This window comes from Dicentrarchus labrax, unplaced genomic scaffold (genome assembly GCF_905237075.1).
Source record: "Dicentrarchus labrax unplaced genomic scaffold, dlabrax2021, whole genome shotgun sequence".
Taxonomy (NCBI): Eukaryota; Metazoa; Chordata; class Actinopteri; family Moronidae; genus Dicentrarchus; species Dicentrarchus labrax.
The window spans coordinates 4,320,359-4,341,935 of record NW_026136708.1 but is presented as its reverse complement, the minus strand read 5'-3'; the positions used below and the strand labels follow the sequence as shown (position 1 = coordinate 4,341,935).

The 21,577-nt window shown below is 42.5% G+C and overlaps 1 protein-coding gene across 7 annotated transcripts; it reads right to left on the bottom strand.

Annotated features, from left to right (window-relative positions):
• Positions 1-18: 18 nt before the first annotated feature.
• Positions 19-21,577, bottom strand: hmbox1b (homeobox containing 1 b). 7 transcript variants are annotated; one of them, XM_051409820.1, is made up of 11 exons: positions 21,375-21,577; positions 20,798-20,951; positions 18,484-19,146; positions 13,948-14,033; positions 12,889-12,999; positions 10,127-10,280; positions 9,783-9,865; positions 8,867-8,962; positions 7,111-7,205; positions 6,089-6,172; positions 19-4,634 (listed from the first exon to the last, which is right to left on the bottom strand). In XM_051409820.1, the coding sequence occupies exons 2-11, from the start codon at positions 20,812-20,814 to the stop codon at positions 4,491-4,493; spliced, it is 1,533 nt and encodes a 510-aa protein (XP_051265780.1). In that variant the 5' UTR covers positions 20,815-20,951; positions 21,375-21,577; the 3' UTR covers positions 19-4,490. The 7 variants fall into 7 exon arrangements, with proteins under 7 accessions (XP_051265780.1, XP_051265783.1, XP_051265784.1 ...); XM_051409823.1 differs by lacking the exon at positions 20,798-20,951; XM_051409824.1 differs by lacking the exon at positions 20,798-20,951 and having other exon boundaries at positions 18,484-19,143.

Here is a 21,577-nt window from a genome sequence, read left to right as displayed (position 1 = left end):
GAAGACCCAGACACAGCCTCATTGATATAGCTTTATTCTCTTGTACATTATATATATATATATCATACTAAAATAAACACAAGTTAAAAAAATGAACAAAGAAACTGTACAAAAAAATGTATATATACTACATCTTAATTACAGAACAGTCTACTGTCCAAAAAAGGCACTAAATTCTGAAATGGGCAATACAGTAATTTTGAACATAACTAGATTTGAGATTGATACAACAGCATTCAGTCCTCTTTTTCAGAGCTATATTGGGATGAGGTGGATGGTGTTTTCACTGGGGAGACAGAAGGACATGTAGACTTGTTGACCCTGACACACCACGAGAGGACACCCCTTCAGAGTAAGCACTACCACTGGAGTACACACGACATTGGGTGGAAGAGCCTGCTTCAGGTTTCTGTCCTGTTATTCAGATTAATGCGTTTCCAGTTTTCTCTTGGAAAAGCACCGGATCTTTACTTCTTGAGGGGGGGGTTCTTTCTTCAATCCCATAAACATTTCTGTCAAGCTTGAAGGCTCGTGTAAAATACTGCTTGATTAAAACTTGTTCTTGCTAATTGGGCTGTGGCATCTCTCAAACACTAAGGCAATTCATTTAAGTGTCTTAAAGTGAGAGAATAATCTCTAAATGCACTCTTTGTAGTCTTTTCTTTCCACGCACAACTTATTTCACTATTTCTAGAATACAATATTCTTATTCTGTATGGGGAGAGAACGTCACACCAAAGTCCATAGAAATAAATCCTTAAAATAGCCAGTCGATAGTGAACAATGTTTTAATCAACATACACTCTACTTTCACTGCTTGGCAAGTGAGTAGTGTGAGTCAATTCTAAAAATGTGTATGTCCTCCATTATATCAGAGTCTGAGGTCTGAAGGAGAATAGCTAACTCATACGTTTTGGGTGTCAGTAGCCAAACATACACACATTTTCAGTTCATTTACAGTTCCAGATATGGAACATTTCACCAAACCACATAATCAAACACAATTTTATTGTGTTTCCAATAACTTTAATAGTATGGCAACGGACCAAGATGAATTGTATTTTCATACAAATCTAAATGCAGTCAGTACTTAGTAATAGATATGTAATTGTAGTTCTAATGTCTGTAAGAGGAAGGTCGACATTAAATCACTGGATTTCACTTTGGAGTCTGGTGTGTCGATTCTTTAAGGAGAGAACAGCACATACTGGGGGGCTTTGACTTAATACGATACGGTGTGTGAAGCAGCTGCACTGAAATGTTTGTTCACACCAGCCCCATTATAGTATACTGGACGTTTGCTGTTTCAAAAGGGAGGATCAAGGGAAGGTAGATTACATTTTAAGCTTAGTCAAGAGCGATTCTTTTTTAAATAAGGTGCATCATCATTCATCTCTCACAAAATAGCTTTCTACCTCAGACACAAACAGGGGGGAGACTGCTGTTCAGTCAAATAAGGGATGACACACAAAAAAATGGTTTAAATGATAACATAAAAAATAAGTTCAGGAGAAATTAAAAAGCATGATTAATTTAACAATAAAAGCATGTTTCATTTCAAAACATATGTCATTCTTTTTTGTATATTACCATAAAAAATGAGTATAAATACATATTGTTTTTATCTTTCAACCCTTTGTTTTAGAAACACAGGTCCCAGGACTGAGTCACTGTATTCGCAGCTTCGTACACACAGAAGCAATAGATTTAAATAGAGCTTTACTAGACTAGAGCCCAGGGCTGGGAGCTGTTCTACAAGCAGGATCCAGATACCGTTACTTGATGCATCACCAATATCCATGTTTGACTATTTAAAACATGATGAATTACATGAGGGTTCCTGGCTATTCAATCCTGCTTTGTAGAAGATTTTCCCAGTTCTCCAAAACCATCGCTAAGGCAGGGGTTCCTTCAGAGCAACAGTGGGGCATTTTGGGAAATACGCTTCAGCTTTCTGGCTGAGGCGGAGGAGAAGGTTGATAGCACTCTCGTGTCTGTACGCTAAATGTGAAGCTGCAGCTAAGAGCCTGGCTCAAGTAAAAAAAAAAAGAAACTCACCTAGCAACACATGGCTTGTAAGCTAAATGTGAAGCTAGCGCCAAGGCCACAGTTTAGCATGGAGACTGGAAGCAGGCTTAAACAGCTAGCTAGCACGGCTCTGTCCAAAGTGAACATATTTAACGACTAGCACCTAAAAAGCCCACTAATGAACTCCATATATCTCCTGGAAAAGTAGAAAAGGCGTGCAGGACGTCACTGTGCCAAAAAATACTTTCAGCACGTAACCGTCGGTCAACTTGACATTTTTAAACTTCATTTTTTGTAACATTATGGCTTTAATAAAAACGAAATATAACAGCTTAATTAGCGTGCTTTAGAGGTGCTAGCGGACAGATTTGAGTTTTTTACCTTAGACAGAGCCGGGCTAGCTGTTCATGCTAAGCTATCTGTCTCCTGGCTTTAGCTTCATATTTAGCAAACAAGCATGAGGGTGGTATCAATCTTCTCGTCTAACTCTCAACAAAAGAGCGAATACGCTTATTTCCCCAAAAAATCTAAACTTTTATTTGAACCCTCTCACCCTAAGGCCAAATTTGAAGATACCAGTCTGAGACTGAAAAACAATCCGTGAGCCCCCAGAAACAGGACTTTACCTTTCAGGAACACACCACTTTATCTTTGCTTATAACATTATGATGATCTTAATTCAAAGATGGTTTTGGAAAAGTTCCACCTGGGGCAAAAAAACAAGAAGTGGAAAATGATTTCCAATGTCACCGCTTTAAATGTATTGTATTCCCTTCAAAGTGGTGCTTTTACCTTTGAGGCTATACAGATGAAATAAAAACAGAAACCGCCTCAGAAGTTCTGATATTCTAAACCATTTCCAGTGTGGATTTAGATTTCTTACCACTGATATTAAAAAAAAAAAAATCTTCTGAAAGCACATTCTTTAGGCTATTATAAAGAGGCAGCGTCACAGAACAAGTAGTAAATAGCTTAGGGGTATTTGAATCATTATATATCTGGCTGCTAACACCTACCTTTACTGACACAGGCCCGCTGTAGTGCCACGCCCACATTTGACGCCACACTGGCTCAAGAAGCTTCACTGGGCGTGAGAAATGACCTACGTACGCCAAAGGAGTTAGTAGAAATCGCTTTGGGTGAATGCGAACACCGCTTTCAGATCAGTCTTAGCTTAGCCTCTACGCTTTTTGCTCCGAGCATCTTTTCCTTTGGCATGGATGACGTTAAAAACAAAGCACGATTCCCCTTATTAGATAGCTTAAGTTTGATTATCACATTGACCCTAAACTGATTCTTGTTGCCTCGAGTACTTAACGATAGTGGCACTGGGAAGCTAATGGCAAAATGATTGTATATCCAGTCGCTGTTTGGGTTCAAAACAGAGGGAAATGCGGGTGGAAGAACTAAAACTGCTGCTGCTGTTGGACTTTATTCTGGCATTTTATATGCGTACTAAAAAGTTTCTTGTTCTTCCTCGTTGTCAGGGAGAAAACTTCAAAACCTGCTGTATACTGCATAAAAGTAAAGGTGTAGTTGTCCGTATGAAATTAAGGCTACTTCTTTTTTTAGCTGACTTTTTAGAGGTTTTCATCCAACAGCAGCTCTACTGGAGGAAAACAGAAAGCCACTCCGCTGAGGAATGATAACTACAGAGGGTAGAAGACAGTGACTGGACAGTTCCGTCTGTCCGGTATTATCCTTGCCTCGGTGCCAGAGAGGGAGAGGCGGACACTCTCAGCATCCATCTGTGCCCAGACACTCTTCCGATAGACTGCATGATGAAGAGGTTGAATTGTGAGGGGTATGTAGGTATGTAGGTAGGTAGGTAAGGTAGCACACCATGAGGTGAGTGTGACTGAGAACCATAAGAACCATATATATATTATATATACAGTACACGTTATTTTTCTGAGGTTGACGCTGAGGTGAGATAGACTGAGGATCGGCTCAGACAACCAGGCTGGGGGGGAGAGGGGGAGTGAGGAAGAGGAGAAGAGAGAGAAGAGGTATCCTGTGAGGAGAGAGTGTATTGGGGGGGAAAGAGGTGCTGGGAGACACAATCCCAGACGAGGACCACCGTTTTTTGGGGGGAGGAGGGGAGAGGGGGTTAAAGGCCTGGATTGCCCCCCTTTTCTTCTTTCCGTAGAACATTTTCACAGAGATCAGAGGACGTATGGTGACCCATTTCCGCCAGCTGTGTCAATATATTGGGTAGGTTGGGGTGGGGGTGGTGGGTAATTACTGTTTACATGGACTTTGTGGGAGGAGGGAAGCCGAGAGAGAAGGAACAGTTGGCAGGGGGCTGGCTGAGGGACAGATTCAGAGGGTTTACTAAGTGGTATTATTTTGGTCTCTTTTTTTCAGCCCCCACTCCCCCCATTTCCCACCTTTTCTACTCCTCCTTTCCTTTCCCCTCTCATTTCTCTCTTCCGCTTCCTCCATCCCAGTTCGGGTGCAGTTCATTCGTCCTCCAGGGACTCCGTCTTGATGTCGTTGGGGACCCCTCCGGTTCTGGACAGGGCCAGGATGGTGTGGTTGACGGCAGCCATCTCCACAGCCAGAGAGATGGGGTCCTGGTGCTCGCTGTGCGCCGCGCTGTCGTCCTGAGACAGGGAGGGAAAGTGGGAAGACCACAGTCAAGATCAAACGCCAAGCATTCAGAATATGTGGGGGGGGGGGAATGGGAATTCTGTAGATGGGACTCATTTTCCACCCGTTCGACCACGACTAGCAGCATAGAGCAGATTGCACTGACAGGAAGTACAGAATCGGGTCAATTTTCAAAATAAAATACCACGTGCAGAGTTTGGAGCGAATTTCATGCTACATTAAAGAAGTATAAATTAACAACAACAAACACAACTAAAACAGACAGAAAAGAAACCAGTGAACTATTTAGCCAACTTATCTATGATAGAAGCACTTATATCACGGAAAAAGGACAAAATACACGATGCAGCAATGACGGAGCCAAACCACAGCCTCATAAAGCCATGCCTGGTGGAGAGGAAGAGAAGGGTCTGACTGGCAGTAGTAACCCAATGCTGTTTCTTTACTCGGTGGGTGAGGGTGCTGAGGGTCAGCCTTTCAGCATTATATCATCTATGTAGCCATCGAGTGCATGTTTAAGAGCCTTTTACAGGGTTCTCGTTTTAAAACAAGGCAGCTGGAAACATAAAGTCAGCTGGAGACGCCGTCTGCAACCAACAAATGGAGCCGACGTTAGCTTAACTGGCTAGCTGATGAAATCTCACAGCGACAGTTGTTAAAGGAGAAGCCTGCGTTTGTCTATCTCTGTCTGAAAGGTTGTTTGCTGAGTCGTAAATCTGTGTCACTGTAATCTGCATATGTGCCGTCTGAGAGAGAGGGTGTGTGAACGGTAGCCAGAGCTCAGCGAATGATCAGTTCTCATCAGAACTTGGTCAGCCCCCTCAGAGCAAAGGAAAACTCGCAGTGCAATCACACCTGCTCTTGAAATCCAGATATCCAAATATTCTTCATGGCCAGAAAAGTATTGTCAGATATGTTATTCTAACCCGGACATTCTTGAGCAAGGTAAAACTATGAGCCTGCAACCTACTGCGGATCCAAACCAACCAAAATCTAATCAACCATATAATATCTGCTGCAGTGTGTTTTTACAGTTGAGTTATATTTCTGAAAACAAAGTATTTTGGATGTTAAAGTCATGAGACATTTTTCAAGCTGAGGTCACAGGAGCCAGAAAATGGCTGGGCGATGACATCGAGCCTCAAATCCTCTTTTAAATGACGTGCTGTCTGATTACTGTATACTGACAGCTATTTAAAGACATGCAATCAGAGTATAATTGTGATGAAAGGACCTCTTTTAACCTCTGTCTGATTTCCCCTTGGCCTCTTTTTGAACTGTGCTGGAGAGCAGTGCTCCCTGCAACCACAGGCACAACAGATATGCAGCAACAGAATTCATGAAAGGCTGATCAGAATGGATTGGGATGGAGACAAAAACTGAGAAAATACGATGGCGGGTTTAAGAGAACCGGCTCCCCGTTTGGCGTTGGTGTGCGTGGATGTACCTGCGTTGGCGAGGTGGGCTCCAGTCGGTAAAGGCCAAAAGGTCGGCTGAGAGGTCTCTTGTCAAAATAGGGCAAGTCACATGCCTGGAGGAGATAAAAGCAGCCAGTTAGCTAGGTAGGATTTGAAAAAGAAAAAAAAAAAAAGAAGAAATAATTCTTTCACACATGTAGATCGCTAGGAGACAGAACAGTTTGATGTGTTCATTATTCATTAGCTGGAATGGTTAACTTTAACTGGCTGTTTTCACATTGACTTGACAGGAGAGTTTGCATGTTGTGCAAACAGAGTGAAACTGAACTGAAACACAATCTTCATGTGTGCGTTTCTACAATAATACAGAGCGTTGCTGCTTTTCAATGCTCCAGCTTAAGTTTCCATTGGTAACAGGAAAAAAAAAGAAGAGGATAGTGAGCTTTTGTTAATTAATGTGCCTTGAGCAACAGCTTTGAGCAGCAATTCTTCATAAAAATAAAAGAACTTTATGTGCTTTCTATATTTGGGAACGGATATATTCAGAGTTCATCTGAGGGAAAACAGCAGTTCAAATGTTCTTGCAATTTGTCTCTGTGTGAATTTGTGAGCGGTAATGTGCCAGCGAGGCCACAGGGTTCAACTCCAAACAAACACCACGAGCTGCTGATTTCAATTATTAACACAACTTTAGCCAGAGAGAGGGCAACTAATTAGTAAAGTCAACTGATGTATTGTTTAGTTGGAATGAAAGACGCGTAAAATGCATGATCACACTTGACTAATGACTGGAATACTGAGTGCTGTCCAAGAAAAGCCTTTTGCCAAGGGCTCCATGTGAATGGCTGGCAAGAGGCTGATCCTTAAAAACAAAGAAAAATTATAAATGAATAAAGAAAAATTAGACGCAGTAAAATACAAAACAAAGACATGAAGCAGCAACACAAGGAGAAGCGGCCTCTTTCCCTTTCCTCAGTCCAGTCGTTTACAGTACTGTCTGGAACATAAATCTGGTTTTATGTGTCTTTTGGGACCCTTAATCTCTCTCTACCTGCTCTGAGAAGTCGTTTCCATCGATGTCGTCGCTGTTGGAGTGTCCCCCTGGACTCTGGACGTCTATCCCATGACTCTCCAGGATTGTGGCTTCTTGGAGGAAGAGGATGGATTATTAGATTTACGATGGATCACCAATTATGTCCCTCATTACATACTATAGAGCAGTGACTCCCAATCACAGGTACATGGAGAGATTGTGGAGCGGCTGAACTCATTTAAAAATAATTCAAATTTAGATTTTAAAATATATACACTCAGTGGTCACTTTGTTACAGTGGGTACGTCTGTACAATCTATTGCATTTCATTCAGTTCTGCCATATATTTCACCTTTGCAAAGTTTACAATGTCCATTTCTCTCCTTTCCATTTACATACATGAGGGCGCAGATTATTAGAAAGACCTCTGAATATAATGCAGTCCAGTACTCCACCATCAGTTGATCTCAATGGTAAAACATTATAAATGAATAATCACCTCTTTGACTGTCAAAATAAACACTTGAAGTGTTATAAAGTAGACTTTATGGCAGAACTGTTGTATTGGATTGCACTAGATTGTACCAGTGCACCTAAAAAGTGACCACTGAGTGTATACTGACACACAGAGTCAGATGGAGCACCTGAACACAATGTGCTGCAATTGAGAGAGGGTGAAAAGTAGTTAGCGAGCGAACATATAAATGTAAACAGGTAAAAGCAATAGATAAATGCGTAACATAGGTAGCTTAAAGCATTGGATAAACAGTTTAAACAGATAATGGACAGCAGGTGAAAGTTAAAGTTGTGAGGTTGAAATAGTTCAAAATATTAAAAGGTGCATTAAGTGATATATTTTATTTAAATAAGTGTTAAACAGCTTTACATTCTGACTGCTATTACTGATACAGAGTGTTCAGTCAGTAACATGGCCCTCCTTTCTGCAGTAAACAGAGAATGAATGTTCTGGTATGCCGCTCCCACTTAATCCAATCAGGGGACAGAGGTCCAGAAAAAGGCGGTCCTCAGGGGCACAGAATTTTACTGTGGTGATGTGAGGAGAAGGGAGGCGACTGCTACCTGCGAGAACGGACAGGAAGTTAGCCAAAATGCCTATTTGACTTACAGCACCTTTAATGGATTAACGGTTGAAACAGTTTGCTTAAACTAAGGGATAAATGGTTGAAACGTCCAAATTCTGCTACTCCGAGTGGCAGGAGTACAAATGCAAACTGACTAAACCAACCTAACCAACCTAGAAAAAATACTGCGCAAATATCTACTTTAATATAATTCAACAGTGATAAAGAACATCCAGTTTAAAATCTATTCAAATGAACAGATTTTTGTAAAATGACGTTTTGATGAAGCTCATCTGACTGACCGCTGGGGTACATCGGACAAAAAAAGGTTGGGACCTACTGCTGTAGACAGCTGTGAATTACAGCACAGACTTTGGCCAAATGATCCTGAATGTCTTCAATAAGTTCTGTTGTCCTCTCTGAAGAGTCCTTTGGCTAGCATGTAATGGAGCCTCTACTTTACAAATCTAATTGGAATCTAGGTTAATGCAAGAGGAATTGTATAATTTGCCAGAGGTCATGACAGATGTCAGGTGACTGATTACCAATCATCAACCTAATTACAGCGATGGAATGAATTCATGGTGAGCCTATTCTGTGTATAAGAAAATGTTATAATTGCTATAATTAAATATGAAATGGTCATGTTAACGCATGTCAATAAATGTGTTCCCTCCCCAGAGCACCATTACCAATGTTAGCCCGTCTCTTGATCTCTTTGCGACGGTTGGCGAACCAGTTGTAAACTTTCAGGGAGGTAACCCGCTCCAGATCAGACAGCTTCTTCCCTGAAACAAATCAAATGACAGTCTTGTATCACTTACTCACATTCTCACCTGAGAGTCTTCCACTGTCAAAATCATAAGCCGGTCTGTTCTAATCTTTTTATTTCATTCTGAGCCTGTTGTTAGGATCTATCTGCGCCCTCGAGCTGTGAATTCCACTCTTTGCTTTTGTAAACTGACGGCGCTTCAATGTCTGTTGGAAAGAAATAACCCGATCCCACTGCGCAAGGAGCAGATCACACGCCAGATGTGATACAGATGTTTGGTCTGTAAAATTTTGATCAAGTCCAAGAAACCTCAGATCCAAGATGGCCTGGTCACAAAAGAACATCAGCAATAACTGCTGTAACGGGGGCTGTTTTGGCATTTAATCGATTAACCAATTATAAAATAGTTTCTACTGATCAGTTTATTGATTAATCAAGTAATTATCCATCTCTGTAACACTGCATGGCTGACAGATTACAGAGGTGGTGTGGATGGGGGCAGTTTTCATGGTAGTTCAGAATATTTGCATAATGTACAGGAATATTTGCTACCAGCTAATTAAGCTATAAACATTAAACTAGGGTTGAGCAAGAACTCCGCTTAAACAAGTAAAATGTATCAATTCCAGTCTTAAATGAACAACTTCCGATTAGTCCCGTCCGCTTCTGACTCAAACACCACCCATGTCCAGTTTGAGTCAGAGTACAGATATGTATGCAGATTATTTAGCTGGTTGAACAGATACAGAAAATGGAGCGCTCGCTCATCCCTATAAGTAAAATGTTATGTTGTAATATTCTTACATTGTGGTACATTGCTGGTTTCTGTGGTTTACCTGGTTTCTGAATGACAGCATTGCAGGCGTTTGCTATCTCTTCCCGTTTGGCCTCATCTGGGTACTGGTTGTCGTTGAAGTAGCTATAAATAGCAGAAGAGCCACAGTGATTCAATTAATTTCACTACACAAGGACAATGTCAACAAACTGGAGTTACTGCTGTTTGTTATGCATGTGCTGCAACCAGGCCAATATTGAGACTCTGACAATTGTTGAGTCCTTTTCTTGGACAGGTTGCAATGTTTCTTTAACTCCATGTGGAAATAAGGGACAAGATATGAAACAAACTCTCATTTATGATCTTTAATCTACTCCTTTCCTCCCCACATCCTCCCCTGCTCACCTCTCCATCACGGCCAGGCACTCTTTTCTCCAAGTGAAGCGACTTCCTCGACGCAGCCGGAAGGTTCCGGGGGCAGTGGTGATGGGGGGCGGGGTTTGCCTCCACTCCATCTCCTCCATAGGTAACGGAGCTGGCCGCATGTTTAGAGTGGCACCTGCAGCAGAATCACTGGTTAGTTCCAACTGATGATGGTACATCAACAGACTAAAGTTAAAACAAACAAAAACAAAGTAGTAATAATGTGTGTAGTGGCTGTTTTGACAGAAGGACTGAGCACAGCACACAACGGTCAGAAAGCCCATCCCTTCATGAAAATGCATGTGATCATGCACGTCGCCTTTTGCAAATCTCACAATACATTCTGATTATAAACTCTGACTGAATAGTGCTGACAAAGACTGTTCCGCCTCATCTCAAATCATGACCACAGCAGAAGAGAAAACCACACAGAAGGTTTCCTTTGCACTCAAACTCTTAAAACTAGCCACATTCGAGCTAAAAGCTTAGATATATGATGGGGTCAGAAGCTCACACTCTCACTATCATAACCCAATGTGACACGCCGGGCATTGTGAGCGAGGCCTAACTGGGTCGCCCTGCAACAGTCCAGCTTATCAGAGCGGCGTGAATGGGGCATCAGTTTTCTCTGCAGCAGTGATGGAGGCGTGTGTGCGGGGCTGGGCTGAGCTGAGCTGGGCCGGGCTCAGTCTGGCCATAAATAGCATAGAGCAGTTTCCACTGCTGTCGGTGTTGGCAGGGCTCCACCGAGGAACATGCCGCAGAGGACAAGGCGTGGGATGTCTGCTGCCTGCCTATAGGTTGATACAGCGCACGCACACGTATACGCATCCGAAGCCAGCGCGAGGCCTGTTGTTTTTACTGTTAACCATTTGCAATGAAGGGTGGATTTCAGGTTGTGCAAGACAACAGACTCATCTTTTGACTATGCGTCTTTCTTGATTTTGGCCTCTGCATATGTGAACGCTGATTTTTCATGAGAGATGAAAAGCCGGACTACGGCGTGTTAACATTTCAGAGCTGCTGACTCAACCTCGAGTTGTCACAAAAATGAGAAACTGAGACTCGACTTACTAAAGATTTCTCTCCTTGACGACATTTTAAGTGTCGAGTACCAACCTGGAACAATACAAATAAGACAAAGACAGACAGACCATGCATATTCAATAATTAGGCCCTAGAGCTCAACTAACTAGAATTATCACCGTTCAGTTCATTTGTGATACCGAGCTGACTCACTTGAGTGACAAGCTAACGAGGGGATTTCACATTTGTTGTCATGGTAACGTTTACTGTAAGGCAGTTGTATATTAAAAAAGAAGCAATCAACCTTACTTCAGATTTTTCTATCTGTGGTTTTGAATCCAAAACATTCCTCACATTAGATCTCAGATGGCTTGGTGTCATGATTATGGGTTCATGGCTCGCTAGTTTCCACAGATTTCCGTTAGAGAACTGCCAGGTTTTCCTGTCAGGCTATTTTCTACAAACACCCCAGGCTACACCCCCAGAGTACAAAGCACGGCCACTTGCACTCATACGCTGTGAATTTTAAATTTCACGTGTTCCAGCACTAGTTTGTATTTTGAAGAAAAAGTGTCATTTTTATTGTCACCATTCAGACCTTCCTATACAGATACCAGTACTGGAAAAGCTTCCAACACTGCCCAAAATGCAAAGGATATCAGCCAGTACGCTTGTCTGTGCACCCATCTGATACCATGTAATTTATTAGCCCTGAACAGGACCTGGCTACTGCAAGCCTTGTCTCATTTGCCATTGCTAAGTCATGACCCGCCTTACTCCGACAAAGGGTTTAACCTGAGCCAGGCCATACAACAATGATAGCAATCATACAGGCTTAGTAGTATAAGCTTGTTAAAAGTTTTTCACACGCACGCACGCACGCACGCACGCACGCACGCACTTGGTAAGTTCAGGTATCGGTATCAGGATGGAAAAAAATGGTATCTGAACATCTGTAATTGGAAGTAATGAGTTCCGGTACTGCTACAGGATGTCAACTATCAACCTGTTTAAATGTTCCTCTTGTTGTTCGTTTAAGAAAAATCACTACGTTATCAGACATTTATAACACATTTTCATCAAAAGACTAAACACAAATCAGGTGCAAAAATGACCGAAACAGTTCAGCTCCTACAAACTGCTGCCGTTATCTCCACCAGCTTCCAATTCATTTTACACTTCAAGAAACTTCTGCTAACATATGAGATATTTGTGGAATTGAGGCATCATATATATATATATATATATATATATATATATATATATATATATATATATATATATATATATATATACACACACATATACATATATATACACACACACATATATATATATATACACACATATATATATATACATACATCTCACAGCACCACATACACCACAAGACGCCATCTACTTGTACTTATCTCATTAACAGTCTCACAGGAAACTGCTGGCGGCAGAGTGTTTTCCTACTGTGCTTCCTTTCTTTGGATCTGCCCCCTGCTGCGGTTAAACGCTAACTCTTCTGCTATCTGTACACCCAGGTTCACAACTTTTCTCCACTTGGTCAACCGTAGCTTTGCACGCCGCTTGACTCACTTTCATGGACCGGGGAGCCCTCTCTGCCCTTCAAACTTTTGCTTCCATTTTTGTCCCTCAATAAGCTATACTAATATGAGGCACACAGAGTGAAGAGCGACTGGTGTGAAGGTGGAAACACTCGAATGTACCTGGTGTGGTTTTCTCCAGCGTGTACCAGCGGTAGAAGGCCCTCTTCTTCTGCTCGCTTAGGTCGGAGCCGTGCTGCAGCAGCCAATGGGAGATCCTGCTCTGGCTGATGCCTGGAAAGCAGCCAGACATCGAATTACAAGAGTGTTTTGCATCAAGCCCCGATACAATTTGTAGACAACCCCTTGGAAGGATTCAAGAGAGACAGAGGGGAATACTAGAGGGAGAAAGTGTTTTTCTCTCCTTAGCTCTGAATTTATTTCTTCTCCGATCACTTGTCTCTCACACAAGCTGTAGTCTCAGAAATACTGCTCTCACTCCTCTCTACTGGCTGCTTGATATTTTGTTGGGTTAGGTTTGTAAAGGCTGATCCCAAAAGGGGTACTCCTTTTTCACTTTGCTTTGCAATAGCTCCCGTTTGGACCCATGACTGCTGTGTTTCTGAACCATTCATTTTACCTCCACTTACTAGCTTTCCATTACAATATAGCTCGTAACTAATCACAGGTGTATGCATGAGCTACGTGCATGAACGAGAATGAAAAAGAAATGCAAAAATTCATTTAAAATCCATTTTAGTGATCCCATAATTGAAGTATATTCAATTTGTTGTAAAAAAAAAAAAAAAAAAAGGTTGTATTTTGATAGTATTACAGTTATAAATTAATTTAATTTAAGGAGATTCCTCCTTGTACCATTAGAGGCAGCTCACGTACCACCAGTGGTACACGTACCATAGTTTGAGAACCAGTAGTATAGTGAAAAGTGAGGCTTATAGAAAACTAATCTAAACATGGGAGGTGTCATTATTCCAGTCATTACACTGTGCCATCAACATTTACTTCATCAATTAATGTCTCTTTCCACTTTAAGTAGACGTATAAGAGCCCCCACCCCAGATCTTCTATGCATTGCTTAACATACAAATGTACATTTCAACAGCAGAGACACACATTTAACACCAAATATATGTGCATGACGGACAAAATGACTGCATGTTTACAAAAAAAACACCTCAAATTAAGAGCACAGTTCCAGAGTGTGTCGGTGTTGCTACTCACCGGTAACTTGTGCAACCACCGCCTGAGAGATCCTCCTGTTCCCCAGGAACGCTTTGATCTCCTCCTTCACCATGCTGCTGTCCCTCCTGCAAACACACACAGCACAATACATCTTAATGCACTGTCAGCAGGAAAATTGCAAGAAGCAAGCTGGTATTTTACATCAGGAAATGTACAAGAAGAGGACAAATCCAACCGCATGTCAACAAACTGCTGATTTCTTTTTAATTGAATAAGTAAGGGGTGATAAAACATAGTTGACAGACTGATAATAAAAGTAGTGAAGGGAGAATACATCGACAACTAACGTATGGCCAGAATCAAAGCTTTTATTTTTTCAATCAATCATTAATTCATCAGCAACAACGACAAAAGCTTACACGTTGTACACTTCTGACTGTGATTCAATACAAAACCTGATTCATATGTCAGATAATCAAAGCTCTGTTGTGTATTGTACCTATTCATGGGAAACCTACAAAACCAATGCTCCATCTGAATCTTAAGTGCATTCTGACAGCATTATCGATGCATTGTTCTCTTTCTATTTTTTTATGGCTCCCACATAATCAACGTTGCATTTCAGAGGAGCACAAAGGCAACGACTGTGTGAATTTAAATGAACTGAGCCACAATCAAGTCATCTAGATTTTCAAAATGTATTTGGCGGTCGGACATGTTTCCACTATCAGTCCTCCGCGGGGGAAAAATAAAACATGCACAGACTTGCAGGCATGGAGGGTGGTGAGTGAACATGTGCAGTCACACAGTGTACCCACCCTGCTTTCTGGCTTCCAGCCCATTCCCCTCCCCTATACATACATACACAATAACATACATACATACATACATACATACACACCCACACACCAACAAGCTTGTGACTGTCTCAGCTTAATTTCTCATTGTGGTACGAGATTGTGAACACCTATCGAATGTGTAAACTGGTCGGTGCTTTTATCCATACTAATAGTGCATTTACTTTTTACTGGAAGACATTTCCAGTGGGCGCCTACCCCCACCCAACTTTAACAACACCGGTGCTCAAACCATACAATCACAGCATCCTTTGAACCAGTCAGTATCCCAGACACAATCGAAACGGAGAACGCATCAAAAGTCCTGAGTTCTCTGTTAGCATATTTCTGAAATGAAAATGCGTCACGACTCTTGACATCCAGCATCAATATCCTCCACACCAGCCTCTTGCGGCGCAGCTAAAATTAGAGCTCAAAAAACGCTGCTTGTATCGACACCAGCGAATCAATGTAGCACAAGCTGCTGTACAAGACTGAGGAAGAGTGGGAAGTGGAGGAGGAGGAGGAGGAGGAGGGAGAGGAGGGAGATGTGTTAGATGCCAACTCAAAGGCTGAACCCCTGCAGAGATGGAAATGTGCACTTAAAAGGGAGAAAAATCAGAAGGGCACCGTGGGATTGTTGACAAGCTGAAACCTCATGTCACGCCCCCGCAGCCCTGCCGAGCAAGACGCTGGAGAGTCCTACAGGCGGAGAGGACGAGGGCTTTTGAACGCTCCTTAACTTCTTGGACTCTCTAAAGAGGACGTGTAATTTAATGCAGAGGCAGCGTGAATGAGCAACGGGACAGCTAGTGCACTGAATGTCTATTCTTACTTCGACTGTTCACACGGGGCAGCTGGAGGGCGGCAGGAGGAGAGGGCTAATGTGTAAAGTGGTTGGAAGAAGAGAAGAGCTGTCCAACATGGGGACTGTGATAGATTATGAACACTGTCACAATAAAGGGCCTAAGTAACTACAGAGCATGTGATGTTATTTGATGGCACTGTGTGTTTTCATGTAATGTTTCCAGAGGTGCACGCTTCTAACGGCTTCTCTTCCTTCCTTGTTAGCAAATGTCATCTTGAACCCTGAAGGCTTTTCAAACGTCTGCAGCAGAATACTTCCTTTCTGTGTTGACTGTAGGCATAATCTCAACAAGAACGCCTTTATTCAAGTCTGTTATTTTGATTCTCCATCACAGGATGTACATCTTCATGTGCTACGAGCTGTACGAGACAAATGTGCTAATCACAACTGTCATGAGGTCCCGCTGTGCTTTAAAATAAAAAAAGGAAGCCAAGGTCTGTGCCAACACTTCACCTTTCATGTCTGTTCTTCAATTGTGCATCTTTAGCTGTCATTTACCTTGCCTATTGCACAGTTCAAAACAGGAACATGTGCTGTTCACTAGTGGTTAGCAAACTTACGAGTCAATTGCAGTAAAAGCTCAATTCGGCTTCTGCATCAAGTAGAGCTAAAATATTAGCTGATTAATCGATTAGTCAGTCAACAGAAAGTTCATCTGCACTGAACCATTCACTGGTCCCAACATTTTCATCTCTGGGTTCGGGTTTTGGTTTGAAGACAGAAGACGTGTGATGATGGCCATTTTCCTTGTCATTTTATGGACAATAGGGCTGCAAGTAACCATTATTCTCATTATCAATCAATCTGCCCATCATTTTCTCGATTAAATCAACAAGTTGGTTAGTCCATAAAATGTTAGAAATCCCAAAGCCCAGTGTCTTGTTTGGTCCACAATCCAAACATATTCAGTTTACTGCCATAGAGGACTAAATTAACCAGACATTATTCACATTTGAGAAGCTGAACTCTTTAATTTGGATATTAATCTGTTATCAAAATACTTGGTAGTTTATTAATTTAAGAGTTGTCGTAACAACTAAACGATTAATTGACCTATCATTGCAGCTCTAATGGACAAAAACAATGAATTCATTGATTCAAAATAATCCACATATCTTGCTGTAGCTCCGCCTCCTCAACAATGGAACTGCACATCGAACTACATGGAACCAACAAGAGCTGTGATTGGTCGACTTGAACTGGCTTTTGTCATCTAGCAAAGACATTGCCGGCGCGAACGTCCTCTTTACTGGAGCTGCCACAAGGGTAATCATAAATTAACGCTGGCAGATAATGTAGGACATACCAACCAAGTTAGGAGCAAGCCAGGTTTTTACCTGCAGTTAGACCTCTGTGACACCTCAACGCAAAGTAGAAATGCACCTTAAAAGGTCTCACAGAAGTGACAGTATTTCCAACTTGCATCAGTGGCATCAGTCAGTGCAACCACATTTATATTGACGCTCTTTTCAAACAGTTAAATCCTGGTGAACATAACCTGCAGCCACAGAACTAAACTACTGTGTTAAGAGTTAAAAACGGATTCTTGTTAAAACAATAAACCTTTAATCAAAAGCTCCAGCACAGCTACTAAATGGACTTTGGGGTGTTTCCTCCACTTCTGATTCCAAGGTCAAGAATCAACTGTGAACCTGAGCTTTTATGCCACAACGTCTTTCAGATTTCTTTAAAATGCTCAGGAAAAACATTTCAAGTGGGCAAACACCATGCTGATAAAGCTCATGTGATATAATCAAAAGCTCCAGAATTAAATTAACTTTGTAGTGAGACTGTTTTCTTGTCGTTTCCAAGGTGAAGAGTGAATTTCATGTATGCGTTCCAACAGCAGCTGAACACAATGGAGCTTGAGTTTCCAGTTGGTGCCATTTAATTTAGCCTGACATAAACTGTGCTTTCTCGCCTCATCGTTGCAGGCATTACTGCCAATAAAGACACACCCCCGACTCCAACCAAGCGGCCACTGTAACACAAGCCGTTCTAAATGAAAACATATTGGACAGAAAAGATGGATAACAGCCTTCAAGGTTGCTTTTAGGAGCACCTTTAGTGCTTTCTTGTGTGCTTTATACACAAGAACATTTTGTGAAAGGATCATTAGTAATGTAGATATGATGGAAATTAATTTATTCACTGTTCATTTCAGACAGCATGAGCAGTCTACTTCACACTACAGTTCACACGTTATTGAATAAACCAGCAAAAAGACAACACAGCCATGTCTCTATATTAAGATCTACAATCTCAGATGATATCTAGTTTTATAGAGGCTGGCCGATATTATCGCTCGACCGATAATATCAGATGATGTTGGCCTATTGCGGACGTACTGTTATCGGCGTATATGTTATCCAACATGAATACTGGTTTTTTTCCAGTATATCATGCAGAAAAAAAACGCCTGTGGTAATATATTGGTGACACTGAAATGTTTATCCAGCAGAGTGCTCTGTGATTTACAACACTGTGGCAAGCAGCACAGAGGGAGAGAGAAGAAGCCACTCTCAGCAATGTCAACTAGAATTGGTTGACAATGTATATTATTTTATTATTACAATGATTTAATGATTTAAGTTATTTGCTTAAGAAAGCACCCTTCTGAGTACCTTTGCATAGTCATACCGGTGCATAATGCAAATAGAAAAGGTCTCAAAAATGTACAATATCGGCTGCCATATTTTCAGCCGCCAATTTCAGGCTCAAAAAACCCCATTTCTAGTCTTCTACCACCGTAACGTACTCACTGTAATATGCTGTCCAGTTCTACAAGCACCAGTTGGACAGTTGTACAAACATCTGTGAGTGAAAAGTTTCCCAAACAAAGTTTTAGAACTTCACTCCGTCACTACTCACCTCATCAGCTCCTCCACCTTATCGTCAATGTCCAGGTCCTCTTCTGAAGCTTCAAACCCAAACGCTCGCACTGCGGCCGCACTGTTCACTGGGTATCTTGGGGGAGACAGCTTCCCGTTGGGTGTGGCAGCTAGACTATCCCTCCCGTTTTGTGACAAAGCCACCAGTGAGACCGGTGAGGGCAAGATGGCGGAAGGCGGCGGAGGCCCTGGAGGTGGGGAGGTGTCGTAGCTGTTGCTGGGTGATGGCGAGAGTCCCCCTCCGCTGCCGAACTGCGTCTGCGTGGCGGTGGAGATTTTGGAGGTTGTGGAAGACGCGGCGGCCGCAGAGTGGTCGCCGGCGCTGCCCTCGGCGCTGTTGTTGCCGTTGCATGACGCGGAAGAGGTGGTGGTTGCCGAGGCAGTGTTGTTATTGTTGAATGATGTAGTAGTATTAGAGGCAGAGTTGTTGTTTGCCCCGCCCACTCCGTAGGAGGACGAGGAGGAGGAGGAGGAAGAGGTGCGGCGGCCAAACTTGTCGCCATGCTCCCGGTCCAGCCGGTCCAGAGTGTCAAGTGCGTGCAGGATCTCCTGCTTGGTCATGCCGGAGCGACGCAGCCGCTGCAGCAGATCTATCTGCTCGATAGTGAAGCGCGGCTCCTCACTGAACTCAGACATCCTGCTGCTGGATGAGAGACAAGACAGACAGGTTGTGAGAAAGAGGAGGAAGAAGAGGAGGGGGAAAGGAAACAGGAAATGCAGGGGGAAGTTAAGGAAAGACAAGTAAGTGGATGCTCAAGATCTAGGAGGGAAACGGGAAGAGAAGAGCGATGGAGGTGAGGAGGAGCGAGGAGGAAAGTCAGGCAGAAATGAGATGGGAGGAAATGAGAGGATTAAGTAGGAAAGAGTGAAAAAGGAACGCAGTTGCAGATGGGGGAGAAAAATGAGAATGATGGGAAAAGGAGGAAGTGTGGCAGAGAGAGGTAGTGGAGGAGAGTTAGAGGGGTAAAGTAGAAAGAGAGGGGTGGGAAAGGAGAAAAAAAACTGCAAGAAGAAAATAAAGAGGCAGCAAGTAAGAAAAGGAAGACAAGAGCGTGAGATAGAAGTGTGAAAGAAAAGGGGAGGGAGGGGCAGGGCATAAAAATCAGCTATTTTTGGGAACCAGCAGGCAACACACGCAGAGTGCCAGAGTCACCTTGACAGCTGATGCTATCTTAACATTCTGACTGCCGCTCTTTAAGAGCTACAATATATCCCCGGATCTCTGCACACCACCCACGCTGTATGTTTTTCATAAGCAATTTGCTGTGCTCAAAATCAATGCAACTGGAATCAGACTGCGGCAGATTTTCCGTCTTCTGTGCCAGCCCGACCTATGCTGATATGATAAATGGTTTAAAAGGGGTCACCGGCATTTTTCTACATCTGTGTTAGTCTAAGCTGCGCAGAGGACACAAATAAAACTAAATGACTTGAGAGTGCATGCCGTGTTTGGAAGTTATCACAAAGGAAACTAATAAGACAGTGTGGTAAATATAAGCCTTGAGAGGACTGTAACAGCAAGCTTTACACATACACTGAAATACATTAACTTACGTACCACAGGGACGCTTACTCGCACTGGTGAACATTAACTAGTCCCTTTAATTGTAATTAAGAATGCATAAGGACGGCTACAAAAGCGGTAAATCATTATCAAGCACGGTAAACAATGTAGAACTGGTCATACCTCAGAGAGATGAGCTACACACAATTCAATCTGCAACTGTCTAACGTGCAAGTGGATGCACTAACAGCCTCAGAGACTCAGTGTTCTTTTGCAGAGGCACATTGTATGTTGCAAACAAACCTTAGCATTTGAAATCATTACCCATTCTGGTCAAGTATTCACAGGGTTAACTATTCACTTTGGCTCAAGTTGGTTTAACTGGTTGAAACACAGGGAGCACAGGTTCAACCCCTGCAGGGGACAAAGATTCAACCCGATAGAAATCAATGCCCTACAATGGTTTACTGGAGGTCACATAACACAGGTGTGTAACCCAGAGGGAGACAGAGAAAATGAAGTTTATGATCCTTCTTCTACTAACTAATTATAAGACAGGAGCAACTGAAGTGGGCCTGTTTCTGACAGATGGTTCAGCAAACTTCTTTTTAACCGCATCCCTAACGGATCTGATGAAAGCTTGATATCCGTTAACTTCAGAAACTCTTTAAAGCTCATGGAAGAAGAAAATAAAATACAGAGAAAATGACATCGCATAAATCAAGTTGCTTTTTTTTTTCTTTTTTTTTTTTTTTTTTAACCATGCAAGCAAAATCAGGAGCTTTCTTACCTAAATACAGGTTGCATGCATCTGATACTCCCAGTGTATCCCAAACTCGTTTCTTTGGCGGTGAAGTTTTCTAAATTGTCCCAGTCCTAAAACGGACCATAGCTCGGGGTACCTCTTTTTCCTCCATGTGTTTTTGTTTTGCTGACTATGGGGCCTGCAGAGAGAGCACAATGTGTCGCTGGTCTCACCGCTGCGGGCGAGCCGCCGGTGATGCCAGCTTTCACGCCCTTTGCCCAAAAGCTAGCGTTAGCAAATGTGTCTGTGGCACACGGACAATGCCCGGTGTAACGTTACATTAGCGAGCCTGCAGCCCTCTAACCCACGATGATTTCCATCGTTTCCAGCACCGCTGCCGCTGAATTTATACCGGCAACAGTGCATTGGCATCGCAGAGGACCGCTAGTAGCAACTTAACGTAGGCTATTTTGGTAGCATTGGGGTTGTGGAATGATTAGCATAACATGCTAGCCATGCCAACGCTGATACTAGCTGACGTTAGCCGCTGTCGCTGGCTAGCGAGCGTTTGATATTAATAACATCACTTTCAGTGTTGGAGATAGCTAAGTACATGACTTACCTCGGTTCAAATCGTCCACTTAACCATTTAACTTTATAACTTGAGCAAAGACCCGCTGTGTCTTTTACTGCAGCCGAACAATAAAGCAATTTGACTACAGTGCCCTGTCCGACCCCTTTCCAAGGATTTCTAATCAGAGGCGAATTATTTGCCTCTCTGCTTTGTCTGTCTGACAACAGCCATATTGACAACTAACACCTCCG